The sequence below is a fragment of the Triturus cristatus genome, chromosome 2_1, assembly GCF_964204655.1.
Source record: "Triturus cristatus chromosome 2_1, aTriCri1.1, whole genome shotgun sequence".
Classification (NCBI taxonomy): Eukaryota; Metazoa; Chordata; class Amphibia; order Caudata; family Salamandridae; genus Triturus; species Triturus cristatus.
In genome coordinates, this window is record NC_140581.1 from 1,193,975,153 (window position 1) to 1,193,994,615 (window position 19,463).

General features: G+C 42.2%; 1 protein-coding gene across 4 annotated transcripts in view; it reads left to right on the forward strand.

Annotated features, from left to right (window-relative positions):
• HOOK3 (hook microtubule tethering protein 3) overlaps positions 1-19,463 on the forward strand; it is a 1,476,018-nt gene that overhangs the window by 865,569 nt on the left and 590,986 nt on the right. For all 4 annotated transcript variants that reach the window (XM_085636641.1, XM_085636638.1, XM_085636639.1 and 1 more), the window contains one exon: positions 1,128-1,197. In XM_085636641.1, coding sequence (XP_085492767.1) covers positions 1,128-1,197 — 70 coding nt within the window. The remainder of the gene's footprint in view (positions 1-1,127; positions 1,198-19,463) is intronic.

Here is a 19,463-nt window from a genome sequence, read left to right on the forward strand (position 1 = left end):
ATCTATAAATTGAGGGCCAGAGCGGCTGCATTATACGGAGGGGAACTTTGGGGGCACGTCGTAAGACCGGGACTAATTAAAGCTGAGAACAACTTTCTGAGACAGTTGCTCTCGCTCCCCCAAAGCACACCTTTATTACCGCTGAGGCTCGACTTGGGTATATTTTCCATCCAGGAGGAACTAGCCATCAAACCCCTCAGGTTTTGGAGGAGGATTTGGTTGACCCCCGAGCTAGAGCAGTACAAAACTGAGCTGCAAGAAATATTGAGATTAGGCAGGGCAGCACATATCCCTTGGCTATCCTATATTAAAGACGAACTCACGAATCTGGGTCTTGCAGACATGTGGGTGAATCCAGCAATAGCTTGTAGCGAGATCTCAGGGAACTCATTCACTGAGTTATACAGATCTCGATGTTCTAATGCATGGCTCCATGACTCAAAGAATGGTACCATGGTAAAATCATTCATAGCGATCAAATCTGTATACTCATTCGAAGATTTCTTGGATGTAATTTTCCCTGTTATGGCTAGGAAGCTATATATACAATGGAGGTTTGGTGCACTCCCCCTAGCGTGTTTAACCAGCAAATGGACCCCGACCAGGTCCTCACACTGTCTTGGCTGTGGTATGAATAAAGAGGACGAATGCCACATTCTTTTTTTCTGTCCTCTCTACAGTAGAGCAAGGCAGAATTGGATTGTACCTATTTGTAGGAATCTAGGATTTAGGAAGTGCTCAGATGCACTAAGGGTTTTTAAGACTGAAACTGCAGGACATATTGTATTTGCTCTAGCTAAGTATCTGCATGCCTTCTGGATTAAAAGGAGTTTTATATTATCAAATAGTGCCTAGTAGCCTGGCTAATATTTGCTTATGTAATTCCAGTTATTGCTACAATGATGTATTCTAACAGTGACTTCCATTCCTGCTTTGCATTTGCTTATGTTATCTTAGATGTTGTTCCAATATTGTAATTTTAATGTGTATAGTATTTTATGTGCTCTTTTATGGCTGAAATATTGCCGAAATAAAGATTGAAAAAAAAAAAATTGAAGTACTCGTGTTGATGACATTTCATTTGTGCATATACAGTCACATACATAAACGTGTTTTTTTCTAAACAGGATTATTGCAACTAAGTAATCAAGAGCCCTCTGGTAGTCTGGCAGCAGAGATAGTTACACCTGAAATCAAGTAAGTTAAGATGAATTTTCATTTCTCTTGCAGTGTGTCAGTGTGTCCTCAACACAATTGAATTAATGTATGCTTCAAGCACTAGTTTGGCAAGTAGGTTTTCTTATATTTAGAATAAAGGAGATGACACAGTGCGATTTTATCAAAGATCAAGTCAAGTGGTCAAATAAATTCACTCCTTTTCGAATTCCCATTACAGGACAAAGATCAGAATCTTGTAATCTGTTCTTAGATATCAATAGACTGCAATAGTCATCCACAGATCTCAAATTGACTTCAGAAAAGTCTGAACCATTAGAATGAAACTAATTTATCCAGACATAATCTGATGCAGTTGTTTATGATTGACACACCAACTGACATAAATGTGATTCATATATATGATGTGAACAAGGGCGCCTAAGCCCGAAACGCGTCATCTGTTGACTGCTGCTAGGTTTTAAATAAACATCTTGCCTGTAAAAAAGAAGTGGTTCGTTTCTCTTTCTTCGCTGCCGAGGCTTTGGTAGAAGTGGAAGGAGTGTTGTTTGCGATATATATATATATATATATTCACTGAAAAAACCATACGTTTCAGGCACGTTCTAGTTAGGAATTAGCATTTAAAAAGCCTTCGAAATTCACTGCAAAAACCATAGGTTTCAGGGGCGTTATAGTTAGCTGGACTTTTCACTCGTACAAAACCATTGAAATTCCCCTGTTATAGTTAGTTCAGCTAACTATAACTCGCGCGCCCGCAATGCACTGCTGATGACGTCACATATTACATCACTCATGTAAGCGCCACAGAGCTACATTGCATAGAGGTGTAAAAAGGGGCGTGGCCTCAGAACACCTGTCTGCAACGCAGCTCCCTGGCGCATACTGTAGATACCTGTTGGGCTAGTTGGCCCTCAGGAACCCTCAGTATTGAAGGGGAATTAATTCCCCAACTTACAACTGGCCAGGGGGCGCGTTTGCAGAGTGCTGCAAGGAGGGGGCGTGGCCTCCGGCGCGATGACGGTCTTTTATTTATTTTATTTTTTTAAGAAGGAGGGCTGTGTGCCCCCCCCCCCCCCCTTCTTTTTCTAATTTATTGGCCCTGGGGACCCCATCCCCCAGGGTCTGCACCCTAGTTTTATTTGTTGAAAAAATATTAATTTGGCCCTCCCAAGGCCTTAATCGGCTGGGGGACCCCAACCTCCAGGTCATGGCCTTTTTTAAAAAATTCTTTAGGAGGGGGGCTGCGTTGCCCCCCTCCTCAGGCCCATCCCCCGGGGCCGGCCTTTGTTTTTTATTATTTTTAAAAAATATTTATTTATAGAAACACCTAGGACATGCTGGACAAACCGTATGTACCTATCACCATGACGATTTGCATGATATTCATTAAAAGGCGACTATGCATACAATGAATCCACTTGGAATGTATGTACACCGCTAGTGAAGCTCTGACGCCCTACCGTGCCTAATCCCGGCGCCCCCGCCGGTGGGTACTCTCCAAGTAGACACCCTTGTCGTTTATTTATACAAACATGGGTAGCTATTGACGGGCACATTTAATACACACGCACACCAAGCCATTCAAAGGGGATTCGACAAAAATTCGACCAAACTATGCAAGAAACCCCCCTCACGGTTAATAAAACACACATCCACCGCCGGATGTGTAATACTTTTTATTTTACTCTCTGGAAAGGAGACAAACCTCACTTGAGAGTCACAGCGTGCTCCTGGCTGAGCCCAATGCTGTGTTACACCCACCAGTGCCCGCCGAGTGCCACACACCACTGTGTTGTATTCCACCAGCTAGTGCGTATGCTATGACACTCTCTAGCCCATGTGCACTGTAACACCACCCCGTGAATATGTCATGCCACACTTGCCTTCGCACGGGTTATATTGCCCCATCTAACGTGCCTTCCTCGATGCCTATGTCATAACGCACAGCGCTATGCCATACATATTACAATCTGGGATCCATATCTTTGTCACAGTGCATATGCAACGTTACACTCCCCAGCACATATTTTATATTACAACTTTAGAGACTAGTTAGGTTACACAACACTGCCCTGTGCATATTACACTCCAAGGCGCATATCGCATAGCACACGCTAGTGCCTGTGCTATCTCGCGCTTTCCAATGAATCTGTCATTGCGCACAATGTATTGCATATTATATTTCACGCCCCGGTTCATCTTATATCACACTTTTTGGTGCATAGTTTATACCATATACGATATCTAGTTTTCATTTTCAATCATGCTCTCAGGACTATGTTCTATATAACACTGCGTCCACCTACCCTTTTCACGGGCATTACATTTTGCGATGGGGGTGGAGGGTCAGGGGGCGTTTCTGCCAAGTGAACCCGGAGTCACAGTCACGAACGTCCTCTTCTTCCTGAATAAAAGTGAGATTATGCTACATACTTGTTCATATTTTAAGTAGTTTGCACAGACACACATTTTAAAAACAATAAAGTTCCTAATACCCACCTTCTCTGAACAGTTAGCTTGCTGCCCCATCCACCTCTTCCCTATCCTCTGTTAGCATGATTTACCAGTCCACTCCTCCTGCCCTCCACTGCCCAATTCTATGGCCCATCATTGACCTCCTGCTTAGCCTCTGTGCTTAGCTTGCTGCCCATATTCTCCTTCCCCCTGCCCTCCGATGTCTTTGTGCATGCCCCTGCTCCATCTTTTTTGCCCACCATGTTCCATGGACCTGCCACTCCCTTCTACTCTGAGTGTTCTGTTGAGCTGCCACTCCCCTCCCACCTGCCTAGCATTGTCAGATGACTGTAACCTGTGCCTGCCACCTCCACCCTGCCTGTCCACATGCCATGCCCCTATCCCCTTCCTCCTGTCCTCCATGGTCCATTTTACTGCCACACCCTTCTGCCCTCCCTGGTCTGTTGTGCTGCAACTGCTCCTCCTGCCTGCCCCGCGTGGTCTGTTGTGAGGCCCCTTCCCCTGAACTCTCTTGTCTGTGCCCAGGTCCTGACCCTCCCTTCTATCCTCCATGGTCCTTTGTGCATGCCCCTGCACCCTCCTTCTTGCCCATCATAGCCATTGTGCTGCCACTAACCCTCCCGCTTGCCATGCATGGTCTTCTGTGCTGCCATGGCCCCTCTCACCTTCCCTGTGTGGTCAGCTAGCTGCTCCTCTCCCACCTTCCCTCCATGGTCTGTGTGTATGCCATCAAAGTCTCATTGTTGCCCTCCATGGTGTGTCTTGTTTCTAGTGCCCATCCTGCCTGAGCTCCATGGTCATCTTGCTGCTCCTGCCCTGCCCCCTTGCCCCCAGCCCTCTGTTTCCATGTGCAGACCCCTATTCCCTCCCTCCTGGCTTGTCTGTTCCATTGTAATGCCCCTGATCCGTCCCTCCTGCCCTTTATGGTCTGTTATGCTGCAGCTTTCTCTCCTGTCTGTCCGTTATGGTCAGCTAGCTACCATTGCCTCTTTCCCCTCTGTTCTCTGTTGTCCATGTGCATGGTCTTGGCCCCTCCCTATTGCTTTCTATGGATTGTTGTGCTGCACTCACGTCCCGCATGCCCTGTGTGGTTTATTGTGCTGCTGCAAACCCTGATGCCTGACCTGTAGGGTCAGTTTGGTGCACCTCTCCATGTCCCTCCTGTCCTCTGTTATCTGAGTCCATGTCCCTACCCCAATTCCTCCTGCCAACCATGATCCAATGTACCATACTTGCAAACATTTTGAACTTGGTAAGAGGGAGATTTTGAATAAAAACTGGGGAATTGATTTTCCCCTTTGAGTTACATTGAAAAAGAGGAGCTTGTAGACAGGAGACAGATCAGATAAAGCCCATTTGAGCTTAAAAACATTGGACGTTTCCTGGCTGAAACTGGTCTGTTGGCATGTATGGTTGTACTACCACTGCCTCTTCCTTCTGCCCACAATGGTCTATTATATTGCCACAGCCTCTCTTGCCAGTCCTCTATTGTTGGTTTGTTGCCCCTGCCCCCCTTTCCACTGCCCTCCATAGTCTGTTGTGCGGCCACTGCCCTTGCTGCCTGCCCAGTTTGGTCAAATTGTTGCCTCTGCACTCTCCTACCTGCCTTCAATTTTCAGAGTCTGTGCCCCTGGCCTCTGTACAGTATCCCAATGAACAACTAGTTGCTAACATTCTATATTTATTACAAAAGTGGGGAACGCCTGATGTCATCTTGATGTAATCAAAACTGTAATACCTAGAGCATTTCCTTTAGAAATTACATTTTGCATCAAAATTATGGTTAGTGCTCTTAAAAACTAAAATGAGGACATATTTTCTGAGTTTTCAAATAGCGACAAAGAACTTTTAAATTATTTGTAATCTTTGTTTTTTTATCCAGTTGACCACTTGATTAAATGTTGCACCTAGCGGAGAGGTTGTGGTGTTACTTCCAGAGCTGCAGACTTTGCAACTGGGGAACCAGGTTGGAGTTTCTGCTTCAGCTCAACATTCTGTGATTCTGGTCAAATCACTTAATCTCCCTATGTCTACAAACAAAATGAATTTGATCTTGTGTGATGTAACCAATGCTCATGTAAAGCACTCCAATACCTGACAAGCCTGCACTATATAAAACTGCAAATACACAAAAATAAGTGTTTTGCACACTTCTGTCATTGGGCTACATGTGGGCTACATCTGGGTGTTATTTGTGCTGCATTTGGGCTCTTTTGTCTCTGGTGGCCATCTTGGGAGATTTATTTGTTATGAAGTTTCCTAATTTCCTCATTTTCTGGAGTCTCCTCAGTAGGAAATGTTTTCAGTTTTTTACTTTGATTCCATCAAGAAGGTATTCAGATATGTCACACATTTGCCATAAATTCTGAATGTTAGCACTCTAGTTGCTCATTAGATCACTGTAGTAAAGCTACTGCTCACCTCGGAAGTCTGCTTATCAGAATGTTTTAATGAAATAGAAGAGGATTTGAGAAGTCACTCAAAATGTGCCCTAATTTTTCTTTCTTCACCACTAATCATAATTTCTATGGCAAAATGAACCCCCTCATTGTGTTCCTTTTTAAATAAAGGTTTTAAGTGTTATCAGTTTATTCCAATCAAGATGGCTTCAGGTGTGCCATACTTTTGTCATAAGTAAGACTGTTAGCGCTCTAGTTGTTCTTTAGAACACTCTGGGAAGCTGCAGTAGAACACAAAGGAATCAACTGACAGTCTCTGCCTTTGTTGGATGTACATGTTTTACTGAGAATGTCAGACGTCATTCTCACATGACTGAGATAGATAATGTGAATTTACAGAAAATATGCTCTCAGTTTAGCGTATAGATCACCTTCCAAACCTCTGTGGGAAAAGCATGAGAAAATAGTTTTCTCTCAAACATGATTAATGATATCACAGCAGAAGGCTTTTTCACATGGTAAAATCACCTTAGAATACACCACAATTCCTAAAATGAGTATGGTACCATCAACAAATGATTTATAATGTAACTAAATTCTTAAAACCTTCTATTAACTGCAATGCTTTTTAATGAGGTGCTATCATGTATATTGGTCCCAAGATGGTTGCCAACACTTCTTGGATGAAGTACTGACAGCCAATCAGATCTCACGATGAGATGTGTGGTTAGGCTCCGCCCAGATATAATCTATCTTTTTAACTCTAATTTTCTCAGGAACTACTGAACGGATTTACACCATTTAAGCAAAAGGCACGAGTCTGAACTGAGGACTACCTCTTTGCCAAATTTGGTGTAATTCCGTTCAGCAGTTAGGGCTGTAGCTGTGTCAACAGGTCCTATGGGAAAATGCATGGGGAAAACGTGTTTTGGGACCCCCCTTATTTCTCGGCCCCCGCTTGACGAATCGCCATGAAATTTTCAGGATAGGAGCAGACCGGCCAAAAGTTTGGAAAATTTCGCAAAGATTCGTTAATCGGCGCCAACGTTATTCCAAATAGAATGTTGCGGATTTCCTATGGAAAATAAGTCCTAACTATACCTACCTACTGGCGACAGCCAGTAGGTAATATATATATATATATATATATATATATATATATATATATATATATATATATATATATATATTCACTGAAAAAACCATAGGTTTCACACACGTTATAGTTAGGAATTAGCATTTAAAAAACCTTGCAAATTCACTTAAAAAACCATAGGTTTCACACACGTTATAGTTAGGTGGATATTTCACTCGTAAAAAACCAATGAAATTCCCCCGTTATAGTTAGTTCAGATAACTATAACTCGCGCGGCCGCCACTCTATCACAAGGATGATGTCATCAGTGATGTCATGAGTGATGCCACTGACCATGTCATGAGTGATGTAATATGTGACGTCATCAGCAGTGGATTGCGGGCGCGCGAGTTATAGTTATCTGAACTAACTATAACGGGGGAATTTCATTGGTTTTTTACGAGTGAAATATCCACCTAACTTTAACATGTGTGAAACCTATGGTTTTTTAAGTGATATATATATATATTATATATAAGTAGGTAGTTATAGTTAGGACCCTGTTTCCATAGGAAATCCGCAACATTCTATTTGGAATAACTTTGGCGCCGGTCGACGAATCCTCGCGAAATTTTCAAAACTAATGGGGTGCTACGCTCCGCTCCTACCCTGAAAGTCTCGGGGGGGGGGATTCGTCAAGTGGGGTCTGAGAAAAAAGGGGGGTCCCAAAACGCGTTTTCCCCATGCATTTTTCCATAGGACCTTTAGACACAGCTACAGCCCGAACGGCTGAACAGAATTACTTGTAATTTGGCAGAGAGGTAGTCCTCAGGTCAAGGAAGTGCCTTTTGTAGGTCTTGTGTAAATCTGTTTAGTAGTTCCTGAGAAAATAGCATTTAAATCAATATATATATCTGTAAGCGCGCTCCGAGCGCGCACCGTAAGCTTACCGTACGCGTCCGGTGCCGTGCGCGAGCGCAATTCTGATTGGCTGTTAGATCTTAGTAAACATTCGAATCGGTCGAAACCAGGAAGTGTCTGCCGCCATTTTCTCTCTCGCACTCGGAGGGGTGGAGGAAAAACAAAGTTGGATATCACAAAAAGGGGGCAGGCTAGACAGCTCCTAACCACCTAGCCTTGGTTATGGTGTGCCAGAAGGCCATCCAATGCCCAAAAATTAAAAAACATTTTTTCGGAAAAACGGCGAATACGCGTACGGTAAAAAATAAATTAAAAAAAATAACAAAATCCACACAACCCCCCCCCCCCCCCCACCCCCCCCGTGTGCAAAAGGTGCCCGCAGTGCACCTTGTGTGAATGGCATATATCTATTGACAACGAACATTTATTAGAAAACCTTTCACAACGAAGCGCATAATATGTCCTCCGTGTGCGGACGGTGCGCGAAGGGCATCGTGCGTACATGGCCCATCCAGCCTAACGTGGGCGCGCGGTGCGCGAAGCGCACTGCGTGCTCACTGTGCGCGCACGGAACGAACTGCATGAAGTGGGCGCGCACGGCACGAACTGCGTAAAGTAACTTAGCATTTAAAAAACCGTACAAATTCACTGAAAAAACCATAGGTTTCACACAAGTTATAGTTAGCTGTACATTTCACTCGTAAAAAAACCAATGAAATTCCACGTTATAGTTAGTGCAGGCAACTATAACTCACGCGACCGCAATCCTCTGCTGATGACATATGTGTCTTTATGAAAAAAAAATATTTGTAATATATGTATAGCTAAAATTTAATGGAAGAAGACATGGGCAAATAAGTGTCTAAATACAGTGATGTAATATCTGACGTCATCAGCAGAGGATTGCGGTCGCGTGAGTTATAGTTGCCTGCACTAACTATAACGTGGAATTTCATTGTTTTTTTACGAGTGAAATGTACAGCTAACTATAACTTGTGTGAAACCTATGGTTTTTTCAGTGAATATATATATATATATATTCTCTACTGGCGGTCGCCAGTAGATAGTTATAGTTAGGACCGTGTTTCCATAGGAAATCTGAAAATGCTATTTTGAATAACTTTGGCGCCGGTTGACGAATCCTCGCGAAATTTTCAAAACTAATGGGGCGCTCCGCTCAGCTCCTACCCTGAAAGTCTCGGGTGATTCGTCAAGTGGGGGCTGAGAAAAAAGGGGTCCCAAAACGCGTTTTCCCCATGCATTTTCCCATAAGACCTTTAGTCGAAGGTACAGCCCGAACGGCTGAACAGAATTACTTGAAATTTGGCAAAGAGGTAGTCCTCAGGTCAGGCATGTGCCTTTTGCATATATGGTGTCAATCTGTTCAGTAGTTCCTGAGAAAATTGCATTTAAAAGCACATAAATATCTATAAGCGCGCACCGTGCGCGCACCATAACGTGCGCGATCGTAATTCTGATTGGTGGTTACATGTCAGTCAACATTCGAATCGGTCGATATCAGAAAGTGTCGGCCGCCATTTTGTGTGTTTTGTGTGTGACAGTGAAAAAGAAAGGTGGAGAACGTGAAAAGGGGGCAGGGTAGAGAGTTCCTGACCCCCTAGCCTTTGTCAGGGGGTCCCTGAAGGACCCCAAAGGGTGAAAAAAACATTTTATTTTTTTTCCAAAAAATCGCAGGGTGCGCGCACGGTGAAAAACCTTAAAAAAAACAAAAAAACATTTTAAACGAGCCATTCCATATTACAGGATACAGTCAATCTATAACTATATACATAGGTAGCTTATTGTAAAATAAATATATAAAAAATATAATAAAACATACATAACTTAGCATTTAAAAAACCTTACAAATTCACTTAAAAAACCATAGGTTTCACACACGTTGTAGTTCGGAATTAGCATTTAAAAAACCTTGCAAATTCACTTTAAAAACCATAGGTTTCACACATGTTATAGTTAGCTGGACATTTCACTCGTAAAAAAACATTGAAATTCCCCCATTATAGTTAGTTCAGATAACTATAACTCGCAAGACCGCCACTCTATCACAAGGATGATGTCATCAGTGATGCCATGAGTGATGCCACTGACCATGTCATGAGTGATGCAATATGTGACGTCATCAGTAGTGGATTGCGGTCGCGCGAGTTATAGTTAGCTGAACTAACTATAACGGGGGAATTTCAATGGTTTTTTACGAGTGAAATGTTCAGCTAACTATAACATGTGTGAAACCTATGGTTTTTAAGTGAATATATATATATAGATCAATCCACATTACAGAGGCATTACTCATTATTCCAAGGGTGTGGAATGTAATGAAATATCTAAAACTTATGGCAGCAATCTCATTATATAAGAGCTTTGATAATAGCTTTTCTGATTATTACAGGATCATACTATAGAAGGTTCTGAATATTAGCAGTTAGCTTATTTTCCCAACTTTCCGCAGATATACATGCTGAGGCTGAAGTTAGCGGTACGAAATAGTTTCAGGGTTAAAATAACTTTTTGTGTCTATGCAAACCTACTAACTTGCAAGTTTTAGGGGTTTTCACCAGCTCTTTTCTAATATTTTCCCATACTGAAAAAGGTTCAGAAGTTTACTCCTGACATGGACAGAAATAAAACTTCTTCTAGGATTTGGAAAAAAGGGGCTGGAGAAAAAGTCAACTTGTATACGCTCAGCAAATTTTCACATGAGCAAATCTACACATGCATATTTGCTTGTGCTAAAATAGAATTCACAAATATGCAGATCATAAATGTATTCTAGGAGTAGAGTTTCCATGCCTACTTCTGTAAATTGTTGTAAATTCATGAAAGCCATAAATCTACACTAGTGCAGGGACATTACAAAGGTGTACTTTGGAGACTTTCTTTAAGAACTGGGCCCTTAATTAGGTCTGGTGTTAACCAAGATCTTTTGTTTTTATTAAAATTCTCTCTATCGGCTGGCTTCACTGTGAGTGATAGCGTTCTGCTCTTTCACAAGAAGCATATCGGAACACAATGTAGTTTTGTTAAGTGCCAGGGACTACTGTGGCAGTTTGTGCTTTCTGAGACCAAAAATATGTTTGCTTTTTCCCAATGTTTGTTATAATAGTGAGCGCCTGGCAGCTCCCACAACAATAAAGTTTTACAAAAACACTTTCAAAACACGAAACACAGTGTCAAAAACCAAAAGGCTGACCACAAGAGTCTGATCTATTGACTTTGCCAATACGTATTTTCATGTTTCCCATAAACTTGTTTTTTTTGTTTTGGAAATAGCTTGTATCAGCACATTTTACTAAATGATACTTCAAAGAATCTGTATCTAAAATTTCACAGTTTAACGTTTTTATTTTTTTCGTAGTTGCATTTTTTTGGTGAACATTTTATTTTGAATGTAAAATATCATCAGTCTTACTTTTAAGCGTCTGCAGATAGTTGCATCTAATCAGCGAGCTTTCTGGGAGCATTATACTTAGCCTCATATTGTTAAACCTTGCAAACTTGTGTACACATTTTTATATTGAAACCAGTGTCTGTAGAGCAGTCCAAGTTTACAAACCTTCCTTAGAGCGCTCACCCTTCTAATAAAGGCTTTGCCTTACTGTCCCATAAATAAAAGTTTGAACAACAAACATAGAGATTCAAATATCTTAACTGCAGAAAATGCAATATCCTGATCCATAATTTGGTACAGTAAACAGAGGGCTTGTGCTGCAGGGAGTTGGGCCAACTTGTCCCCAAGACAAAATAAACATGAAAGCTTGTTTTGCTTAACCCTGAACAATATTTTCTGGGTGTCGGGCTGTAGGAATTCCACACTCCTGTTATTCTGTAAAATATTTCCAGTACATGCAAGTGTTGGCGTTTATATCTCTTTTCCATAAAAGGACATTTTTAAAGCAGACCTATTTTATGCAGATTCAGAATAAGGGGAGTAAACAAATAACTAAATAAAACATGGTCTCTTCAGTTCAAAGTAAGTAAACAGCAACATAAAAGTAGGGCCGTCTGCTCTAATTGGTGGTAAAAATTGGGGAAAATCCAAATATCTAAAATGAAATAACATCTCCAGCAAATTATTATTATTATTATAGTTATATGTAAAATAAACTCACTCCTTTGGTAAGTCTGCACTGCTCTCAGGTTTGCACAGTCCATGCTCCTTAGTCCGGAATTCTTGAAAGTGGGCATTGTTTATTCCCTATAAGCTGATGTAGAAATAATTAAGTGCTAATTACCTTGAGTATGAAATTTAAGGTCATATTGTGTTTTATTCTTTAAATCATCCAATCTGTTATTTAGACATATGGTAACAAGCAAGTCAAAATGTACTCTTATCATTTAAACACATTCTCTTGGTAAAAGTCAATACTTCGACAACTGGAACTTTTGGAGCCTATGGTGCCTATCTTCTTGACATGTCCTTCAAAGTGCAGATACTTTCAGAAAGACACCCTTTACCCACCTGAATCATTTTCCTCTTCCCCAGTCCCTCTCCTCTTCCGCCATCCTGCTTCTGTTCCGCCAGATCTCTCCTAAATCCTCCATTCACACAAATGTTACCCATTCAGCCCTATCTATCCTACATGTAGTCAGCAACATTACACAGTCATTGTTTTAACATCTCCCTCACAGATATGTTTCTCCTTAAGATGGCAATGGCAGTAAATCACAATTGACAATTGCCCCTTCAGCAAAAATGCAAAGTGAAGTTGAAACATCCAAAACAATGACCACTGAACTTAACAGTCTGGTCATAGAGCTCTTAGAATTTGGTTACTAATAAGTTAAACACAAATGTATGAACTTCCCAAGAGAATTAACTACTAGAATGAAAGACACCTAATTGAGCATACACAAACACATTGTGCTTTTACATGCTATGCTACAACCTGTCCTGAAGTATGTGCTTGATTAATTTATTTATGTATTTAGTATTATATTAAACAGACAAGGCCCAGGGGTTGTTGGATCACCTGACACAATTATTAAAAACATAAAGAGTGTTGGGTTCCAAAATACAAAACAGAATACTCACTCAAAAAACCCAAATGACAAGAGAAAACCTATCAATACAGAAACGAACTAGTTTCACTCATAAGACTTATACACAACATATTTAGATGGCAGTGGTTCAGCATATATTTCAATGAAAGTGCACCAACATCCGTGGTAGTTAACACGAAGTGTAGAGAACACACATCTGTTTTAGCTCTTGAAGACACAAGTTGCTCTCACCACCAATGTAGGATTTAAACTCTGTGCTAACAAGGTAAATGGCAGAACAATTTGCACCAGTGCCCAATTTAGAAGTTCACATTTGAGTATCCTATTTAGTAGCTGCCCCCTCTCTTTTATTTTGGGTGTCACTCCAAGTCTGCTGCAAAATAAAGGGATATATGGTGGTGCAGCATGTACTGCCCCGAACTGAAGGTGCCATAAGCAACCACTTTGGTGGCCTGTGTACAGAAATGGCTTATTTTCATGACTAACAAATAAGAAATATGATGGTGTTGAGGTCTGTGAACATTTTGGGCTTCAGGTCGATCTGATTGTGCCATTTGTGATACTCCTATGGTTGCACCCGCTTTTTGATGTTACTCAAAGCATGAGTTTTTTTCAAGTCATACATTTAGATGGCAGATTTGTGTGAAACCTTCAAATCTAGACCATAGACCAACTCAAAAACTACATTTACAAGTAAATGAACTTTGATTTCCAGCTTTGGATTGTTTCCCAGATATATATATGCAAATCACCCAACCTCCAGGTTTGAACAATATAAAATCAGTTCTAATAGAGACTTCTAGCTGCAAATTCCTCATCCTTTGAATATTCCACTGACGTCAGGCTGGACCCGGAACCTTCTTCAGCAGTATTTGTTTGTGGTGGTAAGTGGCGTTGTGTGGCTCCAGACCAACGCAGTTCCACGCTTGGAAATGATGTGCAGAACCTAAATAGAGGCAGTTGCCTCGCACTGCCATCCATTCCTTTCCTTTCATCCCACCAGATGTGGATCCGAAGCTCTCTCTCCCTTCGTAATGCTGCAGTGGAACCTTAACTTGGATTTCGCCTTTCTGATGTGTACTCCATTTAAGCTGCTTGGGACCATTGAACACAACACTCTCGACCCTCTCAGGGATCCGCAGTAACAGGACACACCCTTTCACACTCTCACACATCACACATACTCGTCCACAATAAGATAAATAAAAGACCCAAAGGAAGTTTAGGAAATGTATTCAAACTACTGTGTCCTAAAATTCACTATTTGTGCCACAATTAGAAAACAAATATATACCAGAAACACTGTTAGCATGGCTATTGAACCATATGCTAGAAAAAGCCCTGTCATGATATAAGTCAGAGTAACCTATCCCCCCCCCCCACCCCCCCTTTACAAAACTAAATGATTGTATATCAAAGATCTCTGGTATTGGTGGCGGACCCCGTACCTTAGCATACACAGATAGGCGTTCTACATCACAGCTGACACAGTGATCTTGACTCTGAACTCTTGCTCCATGTGACCTGTCTTACTCTCTAGTGCCCAGTATATGACAAGCCATGTGTGCTCATAAACAATAAACAGCAGCTGTGTTCTCATGTTGTGTCGAAGTACTAGTGCCTGACCAGAGAGGATAAGAATGGGCATTGGTGATTGACCTTGTCTATGGTGTTCAGACTTAATCCTAGGAAAAGAACAGAACGCGAAAACATATACAGGTTCCGTGTGAAGGTACAGTGTGCCACAAAGCAGGTACGTTTATATATTAACGTGTGCAAATGAAAATACAGCCTACAATGTGCACAACTAGGCTAACCTAGGGAAAACTACAATGGGCCATTCAGGAAACACAACACCACCTTCTTCCCAGACAAACTAATTTTGCGGTCATAACCATCTTCCTTGCCTAATGTTGTGACGCTGTTCCACATCGGACCAACATTCCATGCTCTGCCTCACCCCTCTATGGAGGAGGAGAGACTCCATCACTTGAACTCCACAATAGCGAGGAGCTTCTGTGCATATCGTTCCAAATAACACCAGGAGGGTGATCAACTCTTTGTGGGGTTCGCCAGTGCAAAAAAACAGGCAAGGCTGTGCAGAAGAGAACCATCTCACTCTGGATTGTACTCTGCGGTAACACCTGGTACGCATTGGCTAAAAAGCACCTCCAGAAGGATTGTGTGCTCATTTTGGCAGGACCAAAGTGGCTACCACTTTGTTAGTGCGCAACGACCCTGTCCTGAACATCCCCCAGGCAGCTATGTGGGTGTCCCTCCCTACGGTCACGATGCAGTGCCATCTGGACAGTCCGGTTTGCTGAGAAGGACATTTTACCCGCTCGGTCTGCCAGGACTTTCTGGTTTGAGTCCATTCACAGACCCACCTCCAGCTAGGTACTGCTTTAGTATCTATTTTGAAACTGAGGAGCCGTGGCTAGAAGTATCCATTAGAAAAACAAAATATTTACCTTCTGTAATACAATTTCTGATAGAGACTCTATTATGCCATAGATTCCTCACAGACGTTCCCATTCTCCCTGTTTTGTGACTTAACTCTATCCGCCAGTAAGATCCCAGGTCTAGAAATCTGGTGATCGCTTTTGGGGTGCTGCATTTGGGGGGTGGGGGGGGCAGTCTTAAGAGCAACTGACGTCAGCACACAGGGATGACACTTATATAGGCCACACATGTTGTGTTTGGAGTGGAACAGTGTCAGTGCAGAGCCATGCTTCACCACCGACTGGCATGCAAAGGTTCTACTGAAATGTTTCAGGATTCAGTCTGACCCCTGGGGAATATTTAAAAGGTGAGGAATCTGAGGTTAGTGCCTCTACCAGAACGAGCATTTCTTACAATAGTAACTTATTTAATGTTGCTGTTGATACAAATCATTGTAAAAACCCAATTCCCTCTCCTAGGGTCTGTTATCTTAATTGCAGAGTTCTGATATTGCTACAAGTAGGGATGGACAAAATTCCCACATTTTATTTTCTTCTTGTGGAGTTGTGCTGGGCCATGTATTTACCCTAATGCTACCTGCATTAAGGTGAATACATTTCATATGTTTTCACAGTGCACTTCAAAGCAACTTCCACTGAAGGTAAAGCTGTTTGCATTACATGTCTGCAGGATACTCCTGACAGATGCATGTCAAACTCCATGTCCTCTGCTGGGTAAGTTTCTTTGAAGACCACTTTCAGGGACGGGCAATTGTTCACTTAATGTACTTCCTATTAAGTTGATCACAATGGCAGGGCATGATGGCATAAGTATTCCTTGTTCCTTGCATTCCTTCTCCGAGGACTGGAAACACTGTCAATGCGCTACTATAGAAAGCACTGCAGACCCCAGCGAACTCAGAAACTACTGACTGATCTACCTGCTCCTGCTCCCAGCTAAAGTATTAGAAAAACCCATCAACCAACAACTCTCCTCACATCTGGAACAGGACCTCCTACTCGAATCCTTCCAACCCGGAATCTGCAGCAACCACAACATCGAGACAACTCTCATTGCAGCTACCGATGACATCGAAGCCCTACTCAACCGTTGAGAGTATGCTACTCTGATCTTCTTAAATCTCTTGGTAGCCTTCAATACGGTCTCCCATCACACTCCTCTCAAGGCTGCACAATATAGACATCCAAGGAGCTTTGAGTCTCAAATGGATCGCCTCCTTCCTTACCGGTAGAACGCCAGCCCACCCTCTTCAACACTTATTACCGCTCTGGCCAGCATAGCCAAAACTGACCAACTCAGCATCATATCCTACATCGATGACACATCGATGACACACAGCTCATCCTATCCCTCTCCGAAGACACCACCGAGACCACCTTTCACAACTGCATAACAGACATTGCCAGCTGGATGAAGGACAACTGACTGAAGCTGAACACAGACATGAAAGAGTTACTGATTTTCAGAAACAAATGCTACCCATGGGACACATCCTGGTGGATCAATAAACATAAACAACTATGAGTCTCACATAATTGAAAACCTTGACACAATCGTAAGGGTGATGCTAAAGGTAGTGAAGCTGTGAATTCATGTATGCATATAAGTGTATACGCATAAGTGTAAAATTCCCATCATCCACCCGAAGTGGTTTGCTTCATCATCTGGGAACCAGGGACTAATTAGAGAACCATCTTCTACTTGGCAAATCGTAGATCTTGGTCTCTTTTATGTCCCAAACTGTTGACTGGTATGGTATTTTTTGTTAGATGATGGTTGGGTGTGATGGTCGCAGTGCTAGTGAAAAGTGATAGTGTGTAAGTGCTGTATAAAATTTGTCTAGCAAGGCACTGAGAACACTTTATTAGATCGCTACCTTGTTGACAAAGTCTAAAAACAGTGCTATAACAGTTTCAAAATATAATAACTGTGTTGGAAAACGGTCTACATGTTTCTGCTATCGGATGAAAATCATCCAAGCTTTCGTCAGGACCCAAAAAGCTACTGCGAAGATAAATAGTGCTCTAGTTACTAGTGAAGTGATGAATACAACCTGGACCCTAATGGAGGGCCAAGAAGCTCCGTAGGAGGTAGTTTTACTTCACTGACCTGCACAAGTGAAAAGAGAGAAAAAACACAACATAGCAAAATAACCCTTCACATAGTGTTGTTTTCAAGGTTAACATTTAGCATCCAGAAAAAATGTCCGGTATACAAATACTCATAAGTGTATTAAGACTGTAATAAGTCTGTAAACTTAAATAAGGTAAAGCAACTTTATGGCACTTACCCAATAAGTGAAGGGTGTGCACCTCACCTCACCTGGCAACTGCTCAGGTTTAAGGAGGCCCCGCTCTGTAAAGCAATCAGAGGGTTCAACAGTTTCAAAACCTAGTTGTTAGTTAAATATAAATTCGCTATCGCCCAACCGCATTGTGTCAAGACACGCCAGAACTCACAGAATGCCGCTTGAATGCTACATCATCGGTAAGATCTCAAGACAGTAATAATTATCGGTAATATATATGGGAACTGCATGATCGGCCTGAAAGGGCCCATCTTGTAAAAACATGCGTATCGATTAAAGCGAGTCCGTGCCTTCGCTCGATCGCATCGAGAGCGCGGACAAAAATGAGGTTACGCTTACTTATTTCTGACAGTGAGAAAGGGGTGCCAACTCACCTATCCGTCGGTACCTCTTGTCGGAGCTGAGCTCGTAGGGGAGGCAACCTGCGAAGTGTGAGAGCTCAGTTGAAATAGAGAATGCCGGTCTTGGTTGTCAGGGCAACCGGAAACACGGCCGTCATTAGAACGCTATTGAATGCGTCATCCCGTTCCGTTGGTGAACCTGGGAAATTAAGTATTTCAACCGGTAGTTCTGACGGAAACGGGTACATGGGCCGACAAGTACATACGTCATCCCGTTCCGTTAGTGAACCTGGGAAATGAAGTATTTCAACCGGTAGTTCTGACGGAAACGGGTACAATGGGCCGACAAGTACATACAGAACCCGTTTCCCATACTAAGTCAAAACAACCATTCAGGACTGAAACTGACAAAGTAAGATGACAGTCTTAATGTTATAACCTTGACCCTTATTCTGCAATAGAGATAAATTTCGCCACAAGTCCTAGTGTGATCACAACAAATAAGGACAAGCGAAATAGTCATTATGAGAACATATGGTGTATTGAACATGCCAGACCAGTAACGCAGTATGTGTATAAGGTACCGATTGGTATCTACTCTCAGAGTGAGGCCCATGGGATATCGTCATTCAGCCCATTACGATCACTTTGGAGTCTAAAGACCCATTTCTGTTCCTTGTGAAAGAGGAAATTAGTGATGTCTGTTATATGTGGTGGGATGAATGGTTGTTCCAGGACTAACCACCTTATGTCTTCTGGTTTGTGATTCAGTGTGAGGAAATGGTTAGTCATTCTGGTCGCTTGTTTTTTACGCCTGATAGTACTCTTGTGTTCACTGATTCTCACTTTAATTTTGCGGGTGGTCATCCCTACATATTTAAGTGAGCAAGGACATGTAATCAGATAGATGACTTTCTCTTAATTACAGTTGGTGTGTTTGTTGAGAACCCAAGGTTTGGGGGTACCAATATCAACCGATTTTATAGGTTCTGTCTGTGGGCACACTGAACAGGAGCCACAGGGATAATGGCCCTGAACAGGTGGCAGGTTCCAAAGTGTAGATGTGGTAGAATTCCTCTTGACTTTTGGTCGTGTGTGTACAAGGTTGTCCCTGAGGTTCGTTCCTCTCTTGAATGAGAAAAGTGGAGGAGGGATTTTATCATTATTCAGATTCAAGATACGCCAATGCTTACGTACCACTTTTTGCACGTCGTTAGATAGTGTACTAAAGGTATTAACAAATGTCAATCTCGTGAGTGGTGGTTTTGGTGTAGCAGGCG